The 22,124-nt window shown below is 45.2% G+C and overlaps 1 protein-coding gene across 5 annotated transcripts in view; it reads left to right on the forward strand.

Moving 5' to 3' along the window:
- The window catches only part of SUGP2 (SURP and G-patch domain containing 2), a 946,851-nt gene that overhangs the window by 796,363 nt on the left and 128,364 nt on the right, over nt 1–22,124 (forward strand). For all 5 annotated transcript variants that reach the window (XM_044053944.1, XM_044053942.1, XM_044053940.1 and 2 more), the window contains exon 6: nt 21,895–22,031. In XM_044053944.1, the coding sequence (XP_043909879.1) occupies nt 21,895–22,031 (137 nt within the window). The remainder of the gene's footprint in view (nt 1–21,894; nt 22,032–22,124) is intronic.

The following is a 22,124-nucleotide window of genomic DNA, read 5'->3' on the forward strand; positions in this document are numbered from 1 at the left end:
CCTGGCTAATTACCCAAGATGTTCATCGTGCAAACAGCTGCAGTCATAACAGATGGGTTATCCTGCCGTCAGGCGGGTCCTCGGTCGGCCGAATTCCAAAGTCTAGATCCGGCGTCGGTTGTCGTCGCTTCTTCCCTGACGTCAGTGCAGCAGGGGTATAAGAGGCAGCCGACGCCTTTTTCTTCAGTCTTTCTTGCCGCGCGGTGCCCGAAGCAGAAGCAGTTCGCAAGTGCCGGTTGGCCAGCTCCTGAGATTTACGAAAGTATTTCAGCCGAAGTCGTCTTGAAAGCTAAGTACCCCATTGGGGAAACTTTTCTTGCCTCAGACCGATGTCGGACAAAGTTAATAATTGCATTTCATGTGGGAAGCAAATACCGCATAAGGATTTCCACTCTTACTGTATACCTTGCTTAGGCCCAGACCATGACGTCTTGGCCTGCCGTTTTTGTGCTAGATTCAACAAACGCACTAAGCGTCGGGTGGAATTCGCCCTTCACTTTTTTGGCAAAAAATTTAATTGTCTGATACTCCGACCCCAGTTTTGAGCAAAAAACGCAAAGATAAGGACCGACATATGAGGTCCGCTCCACCTACTGATACCACGCTAAGGCAGACTACCGGTTCTCCGGTACTCAGCGAGGCGCCTACGCAGCCCCAGAGTACCGATGACAATGCATTACCGGTGTCTTCAGTACCCGGGGTCGCTGGCTCCTCGGCCCCCATTCCTACTACAGATACCGACGCCACTCCTGTCGGGGAAACTCAGAATTTAGACAGGCCTGCCATTTCACAAGGGGTCTTCAGGCCTTCCTCCTTCTCTATTAAAGCCTTCACTACATCTAAAACAGTCATGAAAACCAAAAAACAGGTTCCTCAGACACCCTCTCAAAGCACCATGCCTAAAAAACAGATGTTTACCTTCCCTTCCTCAGATCAAGCTTCTATTACCTCAGAACTTACTGAGGACCAGGATTGTGCCTATTCTCCATTCGAAGACTCTGATGCAGAGGAGTCTATAACCCCCCCCCCCCCCCCCCTCTCTGAGGACTTCTCTTTTCGGGAAACGCTGCATACATTGAGGGAACACAGTCACTGGGAAGGCCAAGATTACTCAGATTCCAAGAAAAGGCTCAGGGAATTTCTTCTGCTCCCCCAGCATAGGCCTCTGGCTATCCCTCCTGTTTTAGATATATTGGATGATGTGTACACAGAAGCCAGCCTTAATCCTGATTCTTTGCCTCCAGCTCCTGTTAAACCAGACAGGTATTACCGGGTTCCTGATTCTCACCAGTTCCTATATAAAAGCCATACTGCTGACCCAGAAACTATTTCACAGGGTCCCAAGGGAATTAAGGCCTGTGCTGCTAAAAACCCATTACCTTCAGAGAGAGATTCCAGATCTTTAGAAAGGTGGGGGGAAAAGGTGTACACCTCGGCCACTTTAACCATGAGGGCATTAAACTGTCAGTTCCATATGTTAAAGTATCAACAGTTTTTCAATAGTTTTTGATATCTCAGCTGAAAAGCAAGATGACACAACCAGAACAACCAGATTTAAGAGTTGCAGGATTTGTTTCATGGTGCAGAGCAAGTGGGTAAACATACCTTGCAGTGTGGTTTTGATGCTTTAGAGGCCTCGTGTAGAGCTACTGTTACGGGGTCTGTTATACGTAGGCATGCTTGGCTCAGCAAACCTTATCAGATCATGTCAAAGCTAAATTATTAGATGCACCTCTTCAAAAAGATGTATTGTTTGGTGTTAAAGCAGAGGAGGTGCTAAAGAAAATGGAGGAAAAAGCGAAATCAATGCAAACAGTGAAAGATTTCCTGCAGGTACAGCCTCCACGTTTCAGCAGAAACTGGCCTTCAAAAAATTGGTGCTTTCCAGCCACGGACAGACCTCAAAGGGGCAGATACAGGCGTCCAAGGGGTAGAGGGCAACCTCAAGGATCTTTCAGAGCCAGACAGTGGCAAGCACCAACCCCAAGAGGTGGAGAAGATAGATCACAGTCTTTTAGAAAACAGACACAATGTCTTCCCCCTACACCTGCCAAGCAAAGCTTTAATGGCAGCACCTTTGGGCGGAAAACTGACATTATTCTCAAAAAATTGGCATATTGTTTCAAAAGACAAATGGATTCTGGACATTATAGACAGAGGCTACAGGTTCCACTTTCACACCCTTCCAAAAATGAGAGGCATGCCAAACCTGCCACAAAATCAAAGGGCAGAGGCACAAAAACAAATTTCAGCTCTCATGGGCATGAAAGCAATTCAAGAGGTACCTGCAAAAGAACAAGGTCAAGGGGTTTTATTCCAGACTATTCCTGGTACCAAGGAAAGACGAAGATTGGAGACCTATCTTAGACCTATCCATCCTAAACGCATATCCACAGGTGCCAAAATTCAAGATGCTCACAGTACAGCAGCTTCTTCCCATGCTGGGCAAGGAGTCTTGGCTGGTAACATTGGACCTCAAGGAGGCATACCTGCATGGCTGGTAACATTGGACCTCAAGGAGGCATACCTGCATGTCCCTATCAGACAAGATTGCAGAAAATACCTCAGATTTCTTGCAGGTTCAACCCATTACCAATTCTCTGCATTGCCCTTTGGCTTATCTACTGCGCCCAGAGTGTTTACGAAATGCCTGGCATCAGTAATCGCCTTCTGCAGACTACAAGGGATACAAATCTACCCATATGTGGATGACTGCCTGATCCAAGCGGACAGCAAGGACATACTACTGCAGCACCTGGCGTTTGTAATAAAACTATTGAACTTCCTGGGATACACAGTCAACAAAAAGAAATCAAAACTAATACCCTCTCAACAAATAATTTTCCTGGGTGCCAGCTTGGATACAACCACCCAGATGGCCTACCTCACGCCAGACAAGCAAGGGCAACTGTCTCAGTACTTCAGAAAAATGGCAACTTACACCAGGCTAACTGCAAGGAAAGTCCTGCAGGCTCTGGGATTAATGGCATCTTGCATCCTACTAATCCCATGTGCAAAGCTGCATATGCGGAAACTTCAATGGTACCTAAAAAACATACGGTCTCAACACAGCCACAGCTTGGAAGCAATTGTACCACTCATTCCATGCCTTCAAAAGGAATTTGTGGTGGGCTCAAGCTTGCCAAAGAAACACAGGTCTTCCTTTCTGTGTACCTCAAGCAACTCAAATCATCACAACAGACGCCTCAGACTATGCCTGGGGAGCACACATGACAGATCAGTGCATTCAAGGAAAATGGGCACGAAAAGAGAAGCTCCTTCACATCAACCAAAAGGAAATGCTAGCCGTGCAAAAGGCTATTATGACCTTCAAAGACCTACTGCATCCAGGCCAGCTATTGATAAGGACAGACAACACCACAGTGATGTGGTACATAAACAAATGGGGGGAGCTCATTCATACCCCCTGTGCTGGCAAGCCATGACCCTATGGAACACAGCACTGGAATTGAAAATTCAACTACAGGCACAATTCCTGCCAGGGAAGGAAAACATACTGGCAGACAACCTAAGCAGAAATATGACAGATCCACACGAATGGAAGTTGCATCCTCAAATTTTCAGAAAGGTAACTCCGGCATGGGGACAGCCAGACATAGATCTCTTTGCTACCCACAGAAATTGCCAGTTGAAAAAATTTTGTTCAAGGACCTGTCATCCACAGGCCTGGAAAGTGGACGCCTCTTCCTCTGCTGCCCAAAGTTCTATTAAAAGCCAGAGCAGAGAGGCCGAAAATTATTCTCATTGCTCCAGACTGGCCAAGACAACACTGGTATCCGCTCCTGAAGAGCCTGACACATTCCCCACCATGGATCTTACCTCTAGTCCCTCTTCTGTTGTCCCAGCACAACTACAAAACTCTTCACGGCCACCTCAAAACTCTAAATCTAGCTGCATGGAGAATTCCTTGATTTCCCAACAGTTTCTCCTCTCCAAGGAGGTGCAGATGTCATCTTGGAGGCCAAAAGACCCTCTACTAGAAAGGCCTACTCCGCCAAATGGAAACGATTTTGTGCCTGGAATCAAAAGGGACAGAATCCTTGGGTAATAAATATACCTCAAATTTTACAGTACCTAGCTGAGATGTTAAACAATGGACTTTCATTCTCCTCCATCAAGATCCACGCTTCAGCCATTTCTGCACAATACAACACAGATCCTCTTTTATTCTCTCATCCTCTCTTAAGGCAGTTCCTTAGAGGGGCAAAGAATATAAAACCCCCAAGGAAACTACCAGTCCCTGCTTGGGACCTCAACTTTGTATTGGAAAAGCTGACCCTTCCTCCCTTCGAGCCAGCTTCTTCGTCAGAGTTACAGTACTTGTCATGGAAAACAGCCTTTCTTCTGGCTATCACCTCAGCTCGCAGGGTTTTGGAGCTACAGGCCCTCATGGCTGTGCAACCATTCATCGTTTTCCATCAGGACAGAGTTTCCTTACGAACCAACCCTACCTTTATGCTAAAGGTAGTATCCAGTGTAGCTTTGAATCAGACTATCCACTTACCTACTTTTTATCCTAATCCACAAAACAAGGGGGAAAGACTGCTACATTCCTTGGACATTCACAGACCACTTCGTTATTATTTGGACAGGACAAAGCCATTCAGGAAATCTGAGCAACCCTGTCCCCTATGCTGCAGGTGCTCAAGGAAAGGCTATTTCCAAACAGACTATTTCAAAATGGATAGCCCACTGCATACGCTTTTGTTACTCATTTCATGGAAAAAACTGTGCCTGCATGCATCAGATCCCACTCCACCAGAGCCATAGCTACCTCTGCAGCCTTCCTCAGGGGGATCCCTACCAAAGATATTTTGGAAGCAGCCACCTGGAGTTCAGTGCACACTTTCTCCAAGCACTATCACCTCCCACTATACTCTAAATCTAGAGCGGGCTTTGCCACAGCAGTACTGCAGGGCATCCTAGCCCCTCCTAGTTCCACTTAGTGCCTACCACCCTTACTTAGCTTTGGGATTCTACCCATCTGTTATGACTGCAGCTGTATGCACGATGAACATAGTACAGTTTTGTACCTACCATAAATGTAGATGTTAGAGTGCTCATACAGCTGCAGTCCAGGTTTCCCTCCCTCCAACCCCTCTTAGGACAGGCCTTATGACAAACCCTTTTCATATAACCTTTTGGGGTATTCTTTTATGGTGTATTTGCTTGCAACTACTGTTTTTGATTTATCAACATTGCATTTTTGCATAACATTGTTTGCCTTCCTTCTGGGGGCACCTGACATCTGGGGCAAGAAAAACTGAAGAAAATGGCGTCGGCTGCCTCTTTTATACCCCTGCCTCACTGACGTCAGGGAAGAAGCGACGACAACTGACGCCGGACCTAGACTTTGGAATTCGGCCGACCGAGGACCCGCCTGACGGCAGGATAACCCATCTGTTATGACTGCAGCTGTATGAGCACTCTAACATCTACATTTATGGTAGGTACAAAACTGTACTTTCTCCTATACTGTCCCTCAGCAAACAAGTGCTGGATGTCCTGGAGGCAAGGAGGCTTAGGAAGTCTGAGCAACTACTGGTAGTATTTGCTGCAGGGTCAGAGGGGAGGGCTATATCAAAGCAGACTATTTCTAAGTGGATAAGCAACTGCATTTGTTTCTGCTATTTGCACCATGGTAAACCTGTGCCCAAGGGGATCGGATCACATTCCACCAGGGCTGCCACTACTTCAACAGCTTTTCTCACAGGGGTCCCAACCAAAGACATTCTAGAAGCTGCTACTTGGAGCTTTGTTCATATCTTCACAAAGCATCATCATTTACCTCTCCTCCAAATCCAGGGCAGGCTTTGCCACTGCAGTCCTGCAGGGCCTTATTAGCCGCTCCTAATGCTGTTTAGTTCCATCCTCCCATCCGTAGCTTTGTGATGCTACCCAAATGTAATGACTGCAACAGTGAAACGCACAGAACATAGTACAGTTGTGTACACTTACCATAAATGTAGATGTTAGTATATTCACTGTTGCACCCCTTTCTATACCTTTTCTTTCCTTCACTATGCTCAAAGGCACCTGACATCTGGGGCAAGAAAAACTGAATAAAATGGCGTCTGCTGCATGTTTTACACCCCTGTCGACCTGATGTCATAGAAGAGGAGACAGCAACTGACGCAGGACCCAGGATTTTGTTATTCATGCCGACTGAGGGCAACCTGCCAGCAGATTACCCAAATGTAATGACTGCAACAGTGAATACACTCTAATAACTACATTTATGGTAAGTGTACACAACTGTACTTTCCTCTCATTCCCTGCCTGCAACAGGAGTTTCTTTGGTGGGCAGAGACATGTCACCAAAACAAGGAACTGTCATTCATTCTATCCCCTGCCACCCAAACCCTAACTACAGATGCATCGACTATCCTTGGGCGGCCCTCCTGACAAGGAGATGCATTCAGGGCAAATGGAGCCAAAACCAAATGCATCTACATATCAACCAGAAAGAAATGCTAGCTGTTCAGAATGCTCTGACAGCCTTCAAGGACTTCCTTCATCCAGGGCAACTACTTATAAAGATGGACGACACCACAGTTATGTGGTACATAAACAAGCAGGGGGGTACCTACTCCTACCCCCTTTCAGACTAGCCTTGACTTACCAAATACATCTTCAAGCTCAATTCCTGCCAGGAAAGCAAAATACTCTGGCAGACTACCTAAGCAGAAATCTTATGGACCCGCACGAATGGAAACTGGATCCAGAAATCTTCAGCATGTTAACACAAAAATAGGGGAGCCAGACATGGATCGGTTTGCCTCTTCCCAAAACTATCAGTTGGACAAATTTTGCACAAGAATTTATCACAAAAAAGCATGGAAAGTGGATGCTCTATCCTTCAGCTGGAAAAACCTATCAGTCTATGCTTTCCCCCCTCTGCCTCTACTCTCCAAGGTTCTACTAAGACAAGAAAAAACAAAAATGATTCGAATTGCTCCTTACTGGGCTCGCCAACACTGGTACCTACTTCTAAGGAATGTCGTACCTTCCTCTGTGGTACTTGCTCAAACACCTCACCTATTGTCTCGGCAGAACTATCAAATTCTGTGCGGTCAGCTCCAAACTCTGAATCTTGCAGCATGGCTAATCAACTAATTTCACCAACCACATCTCTCTGTAAACTTGTGATGGATGTCATTTTGGAGGCTAGAAGGCCTAGTACTAGAAAATCTTATGCTGATAAATGGAAGAGATTCTGTGCTTGGAACGAAGCGCAAGGAAGAGATGCAGCAAAGCCCAATATTCCTCAGATTTAGCAATACTTAACCGAGATGCTTCACAAGGGCCTATCTTTTTCTTCAATATACATTCCATGCCTCTGCCATCTCAGCTCATTACAACACAGAGCCTCCCCTCTTTTCTCATCCTCTGCTAAAACAGTACCTCAGAGGGGCCAAAAAATTAAGGCCTCCCAGGAGAGCGCCAACTCCTGCATGAGACCTCAATTTTGTGCTGGAAAAACTCACCCTACCTCCTTTTGAACTAGCAGCTACTGTGGATATAAAATTCCTTTCTTGGAAGACTGCCTTTCTTTTGGCAGTCACTTCAGCTAGAAGTGTTTCAGAACTACAGGCTCTCATGGCAATGGAGCCTTTCATTTTTTTACCCGGACAGGGTGGCCCTCGGGACCAATCCTTTAATGCCCAAGGTGGTATCCAGTGCGGCTCTTAACCAGACCATTCACCTGCCAACTTTCTTCCCAAACCCGCAGAACAAGGGGGAGCGGATTCTGCATTCATTGGATGTACACAGACAACTAAGATTCTACTTAAACAGGACAAAATCTCAAAGATTGAGCAACTACTGGTGGTATTTGCTGCAGGATCAAAGGGGGAAGGCTATATCAAAACAGACTATTTCTAAATGGATAAGCCATTGCATTTTTCTGCTACTTGCACCATGGTAAACCTGTGCCCAAGGGGATCAGATCCCATTCTTCCAGGGCTGCCTCTGCTTCAGTAGCTTTTTTCAGAGGGGTCCCTACCAGAGACATTCTAGAAGCTGCTACTTGAAGATCAGTTCATACGTTCACAAAGCATTACCATTTACCTTTCTTTTCTAAATCCAGGGCAGGCTTTGCCACTGCAGTCCTGCAGGGCTTTATAGCTGCTCCTAATGCTGTTAAGTTCCATCCTCCCATCCATAGCTTTGAGATTCTACTCAAATGTAATGACTGCAACAGTGAAACACTAAACATAGTACAGTTGTGTACACTTACCATAAATGTAGATGTTGGTGTATTCACTGTTGCAGTCGGGATTACCCACCCGCCAGCCCCCTTTCTATAACTTTTCTTTCCTTCACTATACTCAAATGCCTTTGTGGTGTGTTTGCTTTTAGTTGAAGGTAAATTGTGTTTTAAAGTGGATTTATATATAGTTTTATAATAAAAAAAAAATATATATATATATATATATATATATATATATATATGTGTGTGTTATATTTATATATATATTTATATATATGTTATATTTATATATATATATATATTTTTTTATTTATATATATATACATATATATATATATACATATATATATATATATATATATATATATATATATATATATATATATATTTATATAAAATTTATTTATTTCTCCCCATTTGGGGGGCACCTGACATCTGGGTCAAGAAATACTGATTAAAATGGCATCTGCTGATTGTTTTATACCCCTGACGTCATGGAAGAGGAGACAGCAGTCGACGCAGGACCCAAGACTTCGTTGTTCAGGCAGACTGAGGGCAACCTGCCAGCAGGTTACCCAAATGTAATGACTGCAACACTGAATACACACTCTAACATCGACGTTTGTGGCAAGTGTACACAGCTGTACTTTTCGGGGCCGGATCTCAAAACTTTCAGTTCTCTGCGCTTCCCTTTGGCTTATCTATTGCTACCAGAGTTTTCACAAAATGTCTGGCTCCGGGCATTGCGTTTTGCAGACAAATATTCAGATTTGCCCATACTTAGATGACTGCATTATTCAGGCAAACAGCCAGGAAAAGTTGCTCAAGCACCTGGCCTTTGTAAAGACTCTACTAACCTCCCTAGTGTACACAGTCGAAAAGAAATCCAAACAGGTAGCAACTCAAAGGATTATTTTGCTGGGAGCAAACCTGGACACAGCATTCCAGATGGCATACCTTACACCAGAGAAACAAATTTTCCCGACAGTTTACTTCTCTCAACTAGCCACCAGGCCCCAGCTATCTGCAAGGAAGATCCTGCAAGCTCTGTGGTTCATGGCATATTGCACATTACTCATTCCATATGCCAGACTGCATATGAGGAAACTTCAGTGGTACCTAAAAAGCTTTTGGTGTCAAAACCCCCAAGACCTGGAAACTCTTCTACCTATAATTCCTTCCTTGTCTCTCAAAGATTTTCTTTGGTGGGCAACAACATGCTCCCACAAGGGACTGCCTTTCTCACCACAGACTCATCAGACTATGCTTGGGGAGCACATCTGGACGGCAAGTGCTTACAGGGCCAGTGGAGCCCGCAGCAAATCACTCTGCACCTCAATCAAAAAGAGATGATGGCAGTGCAGCACGCCTTGATAGCTTTCAAGCTCCTTCTCTCTCCAGGGGCTCCCCTGATCAAAACACAGCACCACTGTGATGTGGTACATCAACAAACAGGGAGGGACTCGCTCGTACTCTCTATGCAGGCTGGTCATGACCCTTTGACACGTGACCCCTGCCATGCAACTACACTTGTTAGCGCAGTTCCTACCAGGCTGTCTCAACTCTCTGGCACATGATTTAAGCAGAAATCTTCTGGACCCACACGACTGGCAGCTCAACAGAAGAACCTTCACCCTAATAACTCAAATGTAGCACCCCGAAGGTCTACCTCTCTGCCTCTTACACCAATCATCAGTTCAGCAAATTCTGCACCAGGGAGCATTACTGCATTGCTTGGAAAGTGGATGCCCTGTCCTTCCCCTGGGTCAGTCAATCTTTGCCTTTCCTCCACTACCTCACCCCCAGGGTAATGCTCAAAATAAAGAAGGAAAAGCCAAGGACTATTCTTATAGCTCCAGACTGGCCCTGGCAGCACTGGTACCACTTGCTGTGCAGCCTGTCCCCACTGCCCCATGGCATCTTCCTCTGTTTCCAAACCTCCTCCTGACCCAGAGGGAAGGGGAATTCATGCATCCCCAATTGCAGACGCTCAGTTTGGCAGCTTGGCTTATTCCCTAACCCCGAACCAATCTGCCAACCTCAGTAAACCGGTTCTAGGTGATGTTCTTAGTGTTTCACTGTTGCAGTCATTACATTTGGGTAATCTTCTGGCAGGTTGCCCTCAGTCGGCCTGTTAGTCTTGGGTCCTGCATCGGTTGCTGTCCCTTCTTCCATGACGTCAGGTCGTCAGGGGTATAAAACATGCAGCCAACGCTATTACATCAGTCTTTCTCGCCGTGCGGTGTCCGAAGCAGAAGCAGTTCACAAGTGCCGGTCGGCAGACTTTTGAAATTTTCGTTTGAGTTTCAGAACCGAAGTCTTCAACTTAAAGGTAAGTACCCCATTGGGGAAACTTTTTCTTGCTCCTTACCAATGTCAGTAAAAGTTAATTGCATTACTTGTGGAAAGCAAATACCTCCACAAAGATTTTCATTTGTACTGTATTCCTTGCCTAGGCCCTGACCACGATGTGCCTTGCCGTCGGTTTTGTGCTTTATTTAATCAGCGCGCTATTCGTCGTCTGTACATTTTTGCCTCTAAATATTTCGGTTCTCTGTTTAATTATCCAGAAATTACTTCAGTTTGCCATCCGACTACCGGGATTTCGAAAAAGACACAGATAAAGACAGGCCGTCTAGATCCAAAACTGCCGACGACTCTTCTGAGCCAGTCGCCAGTTCACCGGTACTCAGCGAGGTGGTTTCGCAGCCCCTGATACCTGCTACTTCTGACTCTCCGGTCTCTACTGAGACCCATTTGGAGTCCGGTATGCCGCGAGATGCTTCCTCTAAGGAACCTGTGGATATCTCTACCTTGGATGGGTCCAGAGCTGCTGTGCAGGCACCAGCTTCTGAGGGTGTATTCAGGCCTACAGACTTGCATATTAAACAGACTCCACCTTCATTACTAAGGCCTAAATCTGTCTAAAAAAATGATGCCCAGGCCACATGTTCAGACCCCTATGCCTAAAAAAATATCAAAATGGCTGAAGATCTAATTACTCTAATCAGGGGTAGTCAACCCCCCCCCCCCCCCCCCACCTAAGAGGCCTAGGGCTGAACTTGACTATGACTCTTCTGATCAAGACTCTTTCTTCTGACTCTTCTCTTGTAATTACCTAGATTTGTCCATAACTACATATGAGGATTCTGATGCAGAGGACTCCATTCCCTCTGCTTCCCCTCCTGAGGATTTTTCTTTTGGAGAAACCTTACATACTCTAAGGGAGCATTTCCACTGGGAAAGCCAGGATTTTTCCGATATAAAAAAGGGGCTTAGGGATTTCCTTCTACGTCAGCATAGGCCTTTAGCTATTCCTCCTGTACTAAACATTGCTGATGCTTTTATAGAAACTAGTTTGGCCCCTGATTCCTTGCCTCCTGCTCCCAGAAAACCAGACTGATACTATAGGGTCCCAGAGTCCAAGTTCCTTTTTAAAAATCCTATTGCAGATCCAGAGACTATTTCACAGGGGGCCTAAGGGCATTAAGGCTTCTACTGCTAAAAATCCTCCCCCTTCTGATAGAGACTCCAGGGTGCTGGATAGTTGGGATAAGAAGGTTTACACTTCTGCAACCTTGGCCATTAGGGCTGTAAACCGCCAGTTTCATATGTTAAAGTATCAGCAACATGTTACTGGGCTGCTTAAACAGAAAATGATTCCTGACTGTGGAAAATAAAGAATTACAGGATTTAATGCATTCTGCCAAACAAGTTGGAAAACGTACTTTGCAATGTGGTTTTGATTCATTAGACGCCTCTTGCAGGGCTGCTTTTACTGGGTCTGTGCTCAGAAGGCATGCTTGGCTTAAGGAGCAATCTTTGCCTGATCATGTTAAAGCTAAATTGTTGGGTGCTCCCTTAAATCAGGACTGCCTGTTTGGCAACAAGGCTGAGGAAGTTCTTAAAAAGATGGGAGATAAAGCTAAATGTATGCAAACTGTTAAAGATTTCTTAAAAGTTCAGCCTCCTAGATTTAGTAGGCACTGGCCTACTAAGAATTGGTCCTTTCCAGCCCCTTCCAGGTCTTCTCAAGCCAAACCCAGACACAGCAAAAACCCCAGGTTTCAGTCCTAGGAGAGACACGGGACTAAGCAGTGGAGGGCCTCCACTTCCAAATCTGAGTAATAAGACTCCGCCTATGGTAAACTTTCTCAATGACTTCCTTTTAAAATTTCCAAGGACTTATCAACTGACTGCCCCTTTGGGGGAAAAGATTGCTCTTCATGCAAAAAATTGGGAACTCATTACCCAGGACAAATGGGTTTTAAATGCAGTGTCCCAGGGTACAGATTTCTCTTCCACACACTGCCAACACCAAGCAGGTGGCCGCACCTACCCCCAAATCAGTGGGCAGAGGCCCAAAAAGTACTTTCTCTCTTAAGCATGGGGGCTATTCAACTGGTACCAGAAGAGGAAAAGGGACAAGGTTTCTACTAGACTTTTTTCCTGGTACCCAGAAAAGACAATTCATAGCTTCCTATCCTGGACCTGTCTACTCTAAACACCTTTTTGGAGATTCTAAAATACAAGATGCGGACTCTTCAATTACTTCCTATGCTAGGCAACGATGCCTGGTTGGCAACACTAGATTTAAAAGAAGCATACCTGCACATCCCCATCAGGGAATCTTGCAGAAGATACCTACACTTTAAAGCAAGCTACACACACCATCAGTTCTCTGCACTATCATTTGGCTTATCTACTGCGCCCAGAGTATTCACAAAGTGCCTAGCTCCAGTTATTGCATTTTGCAGGCAAAGAAATATTCAAATATACCCATACCGGGACGATTGTCTAATTCAAGCAGAAAGCCAGGACATACTTTTGAATCATCTGGCCTTTGTACAAAGGTTTCTAACTTGTCTGCGGTACACCATAAACGAAAAGAAATCACACCTGGTACCCTGTCAACAAATTACATTCCTGGGAGCAAGCTTGAATACAACTTCCCAGATGGCTTACCTCACGTCAGAGAATCAAATTCATTTGACACCCTACTTCAAACAAGTGGCCACAAAAACCTTGCTATCTGCAAGACAAATACTGCAAGCCTTGGGGTTCATAGCCTCCTGCATTCTTCTAATTCCATATGCAAGACTGCATATGAGGAAACTACAGTGGTATCTAAAAAGCCTATGGTGTCAACATTCTCGGGATCTAGAAGCAGTAATTCATATCCTACCTTGCCTGCGCCTAGAGTTCCTTTGGTGGGCAGAGGCCTGCCACCAAAACAAGGGACTACCTTTCACACCACCCCCTGCAGCCCAAGCCCTAACAGACCCATCAGACTGTGTATGGGGGGGGCTCACCTGGCAGGGAAGTGCGTTCAGGGCAAATGGACCCCAACTCAAATGCACCTGCATATCAATCAGAAAGAAATGTTAACTGTACAGAATGCTCTGACAGCCTTAAAGGACCACATTCTTCCAGGACAACTAATGGTAAAGATGGACAACACCACTGTTATGTGGTACATAAACAAGCAGGGGGTACACATTCTTACCCCCTCTGCAGACTACCCATGGCATTGTGGAACACAGCCTTGAACTACCAAGTGCACCTACAAGCTCCGTTTCTGCCAGGAAAATTAAATACACTGGCAGATTGACTAAGCGGAAACCTCATGGACCCACACGAGTGGAAACTGAAACCAAGGATTTTCAACATGTTGACAAGCAAATGGGGGAGCCCAGATATACACCTGTTTGCCTCTCCCCAGAACTACCAATTGGACAAATTTTGCACAAGGACTGCCCACAAACAAGCCTGGAAAGTGGATGCGCTGTCCTTCAGCTGGAAAACCCATCAGTCTATGCCCCCCCCCCCCCCCCCCCATTTGCCTCTGTTCTCCAAAGTACTACTAAAAATCACAGGACAAACCAAGGATGATTTTGATTGCTCCAGACTATCCACATCAGCACTGGTACCCCCTCCTGCGCAGTGTGTCACTGTTATCCCCATGGCACCTGCCTCAGATGCCTTCCCTGTTGTCGCAGCAGGAGAACCAGATTCTGCACCCTCAGCTTCTAACACTTAACCTTGCAACCTGGCTAATTACATAATCTGTCCTTTACCATCCCTCAGTAAACATGTGATAGATATCATTTTAGAGGCAAGGAGACCTAGTACTATAAAATCTTATGCTAAAAAATGGATGAGATTCTGTGCCTGGAGCCAATCTCAAGGGATCAGCACAGCAGCGCCCAGTTTACCTCAGATTTTGCGATACTTAACTGCAGTGCTTCCCAAGGACCTGTCTTTTTCCTCCATTAAAATCCACGCCTCTGCCATTTCAGCTCATTGTAACACAGAACCTCCCCTCTTCTCTCATCCACTGCTCAAGCAGTTCCTCAGAGGGACCAAAAATTTGAGACCACACAGGAGAGCTCCAACCCCAGCTTGGGACCTTAACTTTGTTTTGGAGAAACTCACTCTACCTTCTTTTGAGCCAGCTGCTACTGCAGACTTAATTGCTTTCTTGGGAAACAGCCTTTCTTCTAGCCATGACTTCAGCAAGAAGGGTGTCTGAAATACAGGCCCTCAGTGCAGTGGAGCCTTTCATCATCTTTCTTGCAGACAGGATCCCTCAGGACCAATCCCTCCTTTATGTCCAAGGTGGTATCCAGTGTGGCCCTTAATCAGCCCATTCATTTGCCAACCTTCTTCCCTAATCCACAGAACAAAGGGGAACGAATACTGCACTCCTTGGACGTGCCCAGACAACTTAGATTTTACTTGGACAGGACTAAGCCTCTCAGGAAATCTGAACAGATGCTGGTTGCATTTGCTGCAGGGGCAGAGGGGAAGGCCTTTTCAAAGCAAACCATTTCTAAATGGATAGACCATTGCATTAATTTTTGCTATAAGCGCCATGGAAAACCTACCCCACAGGGGATAAGACCACATTCAACCGGGGCTGCATCTACCTCTACAGCCTTTCTCAGAGGTGTCCCTACCAGGGACATCCTAGAAGCTGCTACCTGGAGTTCTGTACATACCTTCACCATGCATTACCACTTGCCAATTTTTCCTAAATCCAGAGCTGGCTTTTCCACTGCAGTCTTGCAGGGCCTTATAGCTGGTCCTAATGCTATCCAATTACCTCCTCCCATCCTTAGCTTTGGGAAACTATCCAAATGTGATTACTGTGAAATACGAAGAACATAGTACAGATGTTCGTGTTTCACTGTTGCAGTCATGACTGTAGGGTTCTCCTCTGCCGGCAGGCAGTCCTCTGTCGGCCAGAATCCCCAAGTCTGGGTCCGGCGTCGGCTGCTCAGCCATGCTCCCTGACGTCAGAGCGCCAGGAGTACAAAGCTGGCAGCCGACGCCATGTTCTCCAGTCTTTCTTGCCGTGCGGTGATAGCAGTTCGCAAGTCCCGGTCGGCTGACTCCTGACAATTTTTTATATACGTACTTCAGCCCGAAGACTTTCTTCTCCTACTCAAAGCTAAGTACCCCGTTGGGGAAACGTTTTTCTTGCTCCAGTCCGATGTCGGAAAAAGATGATTGTATTTCATGTGGGAAGCAAATACCTCATAAGGATTTTCATTCTTACTGTATTCCTTGCTTAGGCCCTTACCACGATGTAGCTAGTTGTCGGTTTTGTGCTAGATTCGATCAACATACGATTAAACGAAGGTACGATTTTGCATTTCATTATTTCGGCAGGCGTTTTAATTATAAAATGTCGTCTGATACGGTTCCGGCTACCAGAGTTCACAAACGACGCAAGGATAAAGGCAGGCCTCAGAGGTCCAAATCAGACCTTGTACAAGCAGAGCCAGCTTCAGGTTCGGCTGTCGTCAGTGAGGCGCTTTTGCAGCCCCTGTCGTCGGCCATTTCGGAACCGATGGCCGAAACGGACTCCCACGAAGAGCCAACTAGGCCTTTGAATATTTCTGTTGCAGTACCTTCGGACAATGCCCCTTCGGATGGGTCTAGAGCCGCTGTGCAGGTACCGGCTTCCGAAGGGGTTTTCAGGCCTACTCAACTTCTAATAAAGGCAAAGACTCCTTCCAAATCAAAGACTGCGGCCCAGGCCACTTCTGATCCGGCACCCAAGTCTCAGAAACAGTTACTTAAGATGGCGGAGGACTTGCTTACTATGATTAGGGGTTCACAATCCCCCTGCAGATAAAAGGCCAAGGCAGGAAGTGTATTATGACTCCTCTGATCAGGCTTCTGTTTCTTCAGTTTCTTCCTCTTCTGACTAGGAATATTCTTTCCCTCATGAGGATTCTGATGCTGAGGAATCCATTCCTTCAGCTTCTCCCCCTGAGGATTTCTCTTTTGGGGAAACTTTGCATGAAATGAGGGAACATTTTCATTGGGAAGGACAGGAGTACTCAATCTAAGAAATGACTAAGGGATTTTCTTCTTCCCCAACATAGACCCCTGGCTATTCCTCCTATTTTGGATATTGTGGATGATGCTTTTTCGGAGGCTAACTTAACTCATGACTCTCTTCCTCCAGCTCCTGTTAAGCCAGACAGATATTATAGGGTTCCTGATTCCCACCAGTTTTTATACAAGAATCCTACTGCTGACCCTGAAACCATTTCTCAGGGTCCTAAGGGGGTTAAGGCCGCTTCTGCTAAAAAACCCATTCCCACTGAGAAGGATTCCAGATCTTTAGAAAGATGGGGCAAAAAAGTGTACACTTCTGCTACTTTATCTATTAGGGCTTTAAACTGTCAGTTTCATATGCTGAAATACCAGCAATTCCTCCTGTCTGTTTTAAAACAAAAGCTAACCTCAATTTCCGCCTGTGCAGATAAGGAATTGCATGACTTAATGCATGCCACTGAACAAGTTGGGAAGCATGGTTTACACTGTGGATTTGATGCCTTGGAGGCTTCTTGTATGGCTGCTGCCTCTGGCACAGTCATTAGAAGGCATGCATGGTTAAAGGAACAAAATTTGCCAGATCAAGTAAAAGCTAAATTATTGGATGCTCCTGTTCAGCATAATGTTTTGTTTGTATCTAAAGCTGAAGAGGTGATAAAGAAGATGGAGGACATGGCAAAATCCATGCAAACAGTTAAAGATTTCTTAAAAGTACAGCCACCCAGATTTAGTAGGAATTGGCCTACAAAAAATTGGTCCTTTCCCAATTCAGACAGGCTTCAGAGGGGTAGATACAGACGCTCCCGAGGAAGGCCTCAAACGCAAGCCTCTTGTAGACCAAGACAGTGGACTGCTTCCACCCCTAGGGGAGGAGAGGACAGATCGCAAGCTCATAGAAAACACTCAGTGACTCCCTCTGTTGGGCTGCAGGAACTTCTTGCCTGGAAGCCCCTCTTGGAGGAACACTTTCTCTTTCACCTAAATTGTACTCGTATAACCCAAGACAAGTGGGTTCTGGATGTGGTTTCAAGGGGTTACAAATTCCATTTTCATACCCGACCAAGCGGATGGCCAGATCTTCCAAAACATCAATGGTTAGAGGCCTTAAACCAGGTGGAAGCTCTCTTGGCTATGAAAGCCATAGAACTAGTTCCACTTTCAGAGATGGGACAAGGTTTTTACTCGAGGCTCTTTCTAGTCCCCAGGAAGCAAAATTCATGGAGATCCATTCTGGATCTGTCAGTCTTGAACACTTTTCTCGAGATACCAAAATTCAAGATGCTTTACTCTACAGCAGCTACTTCCAATGCTGACCAAAAATGCATGGATGGTAACTTTGGATTTAAAGGAGGCATATTTACACATTCCCATCAGGCAGGAATGCAGAAAATACCCTCAGGTTCAAGGCTTGGATCGAGGCACTATCAATTCTCTGCGCTGCCCTTTGGATTGTCTACTGCGCCCAGGGTCTTCACCAAATGCCTGGCTCCAGTAGTAGCTTATTGCAGACTCAAGGGAATTCAAATTTACCCTTATCTGGATGACTGTCTTATTCAGGCAGACAGCAAGGATGTCTTACTCCAGCATCTAGAGTTTGTTCAGAATCTTCTCACGTTCCTGGGATTCACTGTAAACATAAAGTCAAATCACCCTCACAACAGATAATTTTTCTCGGTGCTTCTTTAAACACAACAACCCAGATGGCATTTCTGACATACGAAAAACAATTACAGCTCGCTTCAACTTTCAAAACCTTGGCAATATTAACTCGGCTATCTGCAAGGAAATTCCTGCAGGCTTTGGGTTACATGGCCTCCTGCATCCTTCTCGTACCATATGCAAGACTACATATGAGGAAAATACAGTGGTACCTAAAAAGTGTATGGTCTCAGCATTGCCACAGTTTAGACATACAGATCACCGTCCTGCCTTGTCTTCAAAAGGAATTCCTTTGGTGGTCCAAGGCATGTACTCTAAACAAAGGAAATCCCTTCAGTCTGCCTCCAGCCACTCGGATACCAACCACGGACGCCTCAGATTATGCATGGGGAGCCCATTTTCAGGGCAACTGTCTGCAGGGCTTTTGGACAAAGGATCAGAAGCACCCGCATATCAATTTAAAGGGAAATGTTAGCTGTTCCAAGGGCTCTATTGGCCTTCAGGGATCTTCTACAACCAGGACAACTACTGATACAGACAGACAACACCACAGTTATGTGGTACATAAACAAGCAAGGGGGATCTCATTCCTATCCCCTTTGCAGACTAGCCATGAATCTCTGGAACACAGCTCTAGCTTGCAAACTGGACCTTCAAGCTCAGTTTCTGCCAGGGAAGCAAAACTTCCTAGCAGACAGTCTGAGCAGAAACCTGTCGGACCCACACTAATGGATGCTGGACACCGAAATATTCAAGATGATTACAGCAGTCTGGAGATGTCCTCACATAGACCTCTTTGCGTCCCACCTCAATCATCAACTACAGATTTTTTGCACCAGGACATTCCACGAACTAGCTTGGAAAGTAGATGCACTATCATTCAGTTGGAGAAATCTCTCTGGGTATGCTTTCCCGCCTCTTCCTCTTCTTCCACGGGTATTATTAAAGATCAAACAGGACAAGCCCAAGATTATAATCTTGTTGGCCCCAAATTGGCCTCGACAGTTTTGGTACCCAACACTGAAAAACCTTTGTCTAGAGCCCCCTTGGGTTTTACCACAGACTCCAAATCTTCTGTCCCAACACCAGGGTCAGGTTCTGCACTCCCATGTCAAAACTCTCAGCCTGGCGGCCTGGTTAATCCAGGGTCTATGATTCATTCTCTCCTACCAAAGCAGGTTATGGATGTCATTTTAGAAGCCAGACGTCCTAGCATTAGAAAATCTTATGCAGGAAAATGGAAAATATTTTGTTCCTGGATGCAGGCTCAGGATTCAGATCTTCTTCTTCCTAACATTCCTCTGATTTTACTTTACCTGACAGACCTCTTACATAAGGGTCTCTTTCTCTTCCGTAAAGATACATGCCTCTGCTATTTCTGCTCATTATAATACAGACCCTCCTATCTTTTCCCACCAGCTCTTGAGACAGTTTCTCAGAGGAGCTAAGAACTTAAGGCCCCCTAGATCTCCTCCCATTCCTGCTTGGGATCTCAACTATGTTTTGGAAAAACTCACCTTACCTCCTTTTGAGCCTGCTGCCACATCTGACATCAAGTTTTTATCTTGGAAGACAGCCATCCTGTTAGCTCTGACCTCTGCCAGGAGAGTTTCGGAGTTGCGAGCTCTCATGGCTGTGGAACCTTATATTATTTTTCATCAAGACAGGGTGTCTTTAAGGGACTAATCCTACTTTTATGCCTAAGGTGGTTTCCAAAGTGGCTGTAAATCAAACTATTCACTTGCTAACTTTTTTCCCCACTCCTCAAAATAAGGGGAAAGGATCTTGCATTCCTTGGATGTGCACAGACAACTACGTTTTTACCTGGACAGAACCAAGGACATCAGGAAAGCAGAGCAATTGTTTGTTTCTTAATGCCTCAAGTTCCCAAGGTAAAGCTATTTCAAAACAGACCATTTCTAAATGGATTGCTCATGGAATCAGATATTGCTATTCACACCATGGAAAGCTAATCCCAGGGAGTATAAGGACTCACTCTACCAGAGCTGCTGCCACTTCAGCTGCTTTCCTCAGGGGAGTTCCTACCAAGGATATTTTGGAAGCTGCAACTTGGAGTTCAGTGCACACTTTTTCTAAGCACTACAATCTACCTATGAGATGAAAAGCACAATAGCAATAGCGTAGTCAAAAGTTTAATACCCGCTTTCGTCACTGGACTTCATCAGAATGCAACAAATGTCCCAATTCAAAACGTTTAAATACTACGTTTTAGTATTTAAACGTTTTGAATTGGGACATTTGTTGCATTCTGATGAAGTCCAGTGACTAAAGCGGGTATTAAACTTTTGACTACGCTATTGCTATTGTGCTTTTCATCTCATACTTTGACTGTGATATTTTTTTGGTTTTGTGCTTCGTATATTTTATTTACTACAATCTACCTCTTCACTCCAAGTCTAGGGCATGCTTTGCTTCTGCAGTCTTGCAGGGCCTTTTAGCCACACCCTCTACTTTATGACCACCTCCCTTTTTTTCTGCTTTGGGATTCAACCCTACAGTCATGACTACAACAGTGAAACACGAACATAGTACAGTTGTGTACACTTACCATAAATGTAGATGTTCCAGTGTCTTCACTGTTGCGGTCTGGGTTTCCCTCCCTCCTGTCCCCTCTTATTTTTTCTTTTGTGTAGTTCCTTTTTTCACCCTTCTTCTGAGGTGTATTTGCAAAGGGTATGGGATCTTACTCATTTTGGAACACCTGACATCTGGGGCAAGAAAAACTGGAGAACATGGCGTCAGCTGCCAGCTTTACTCCTGGCGCTCTGACGTCAGGGAGCATGGCTGAGCAGCCGACGCCGGACCCAGACTTTGGGATTCTGGCCGACCGAGGAATGCCTGCCGGCAGGGGAGAACCCTACAGTCATGACTGCAACAGTGAAGACACTCTAACATCTACATTTATGGTAAGTGTACACAACTGTACTTTGTGTACACTTTCCATAAATGTAGATGTTAGTGTATTCACTGTTACAGTCCTGGTTACCCTCCTTCCAACCCCCTGACTTCTATTGACTATACCTTTTCTTGTTTTTACTATACTTTAAGCCTTTTGGTACATTTGCTTTGTTGTTGGAGTTGTAATTGCTTCCTATTATGGGGCACCTGACATCTGGGGCAAGAAAAGCTGATGTAATGGCGTCGGCTGCATGCTTTACACCGCTGACTACCTGACATCATGGAAGATGAGACAGCAACCGACACAGGACCCAAGACTTTGTTAATCAGGCCGACTGAGGGTTACCTGCAAGCAGATAACCTAAATGTAATGACTGCAACAGTAAATACACTCGCACATCTACATTTATGGTAAGTGTACACAACTGTACTTTGCATTTCCTTTGACCCATGAATCACTCATGTGACTCAGTTGAAATATACTCATCTTCAGGACAGTTCGCCCTCCCTGATAGTGCCATTGTGTATTTAGTGTAGCAAAAGACTGTACATTTTGCCAATCTGTTGTGTGGAGCTGGAAGTTTTAATCTTTTAGTCCAAGCTGCTCTAGGGTACGTCATTATGGCGAGTATCTTAAATGTTTGTTTTGCTTTGTTTCCAGCACTGTTATAGTAGTTTTGTACGTCAGAATTACTGAAAGTTTTCAATTTGGAAATTGGTTGTTTTCACAGAAAGCAAAGGATCTGGAATTCATTGACAAAAAACTAACTGATGCCAACCGTGGTTACAAAATGCTATCAAAGATGGGTTGGCGGAGTGGAGAAGGCCTTGGTACCGGAGGACATGGAATCAAAGATCCAATTAAAGTGTATGTAGCTGAGTGCTTGCCTTTCATTATTTTGCTGTAGTATTTTTTGTCTCATCTGAGATAGTGAAATGCACTGATGCACTTTATCAGCTT

This window comes from Protopterus annectens, chromosome 13.part0, assembly GCF_019279795.1.
Source record: "Protopterus annectens isolate FY-2018-M chromosome 13.part0, PAN1.0, whole genome shotgun sequence".
Classification (NCBI taxonomy): Eukaryota; Metazoa; Chordata; order Ceratodontiformes; family Protopteridae; genus Protopterus; species Protopterus annectens.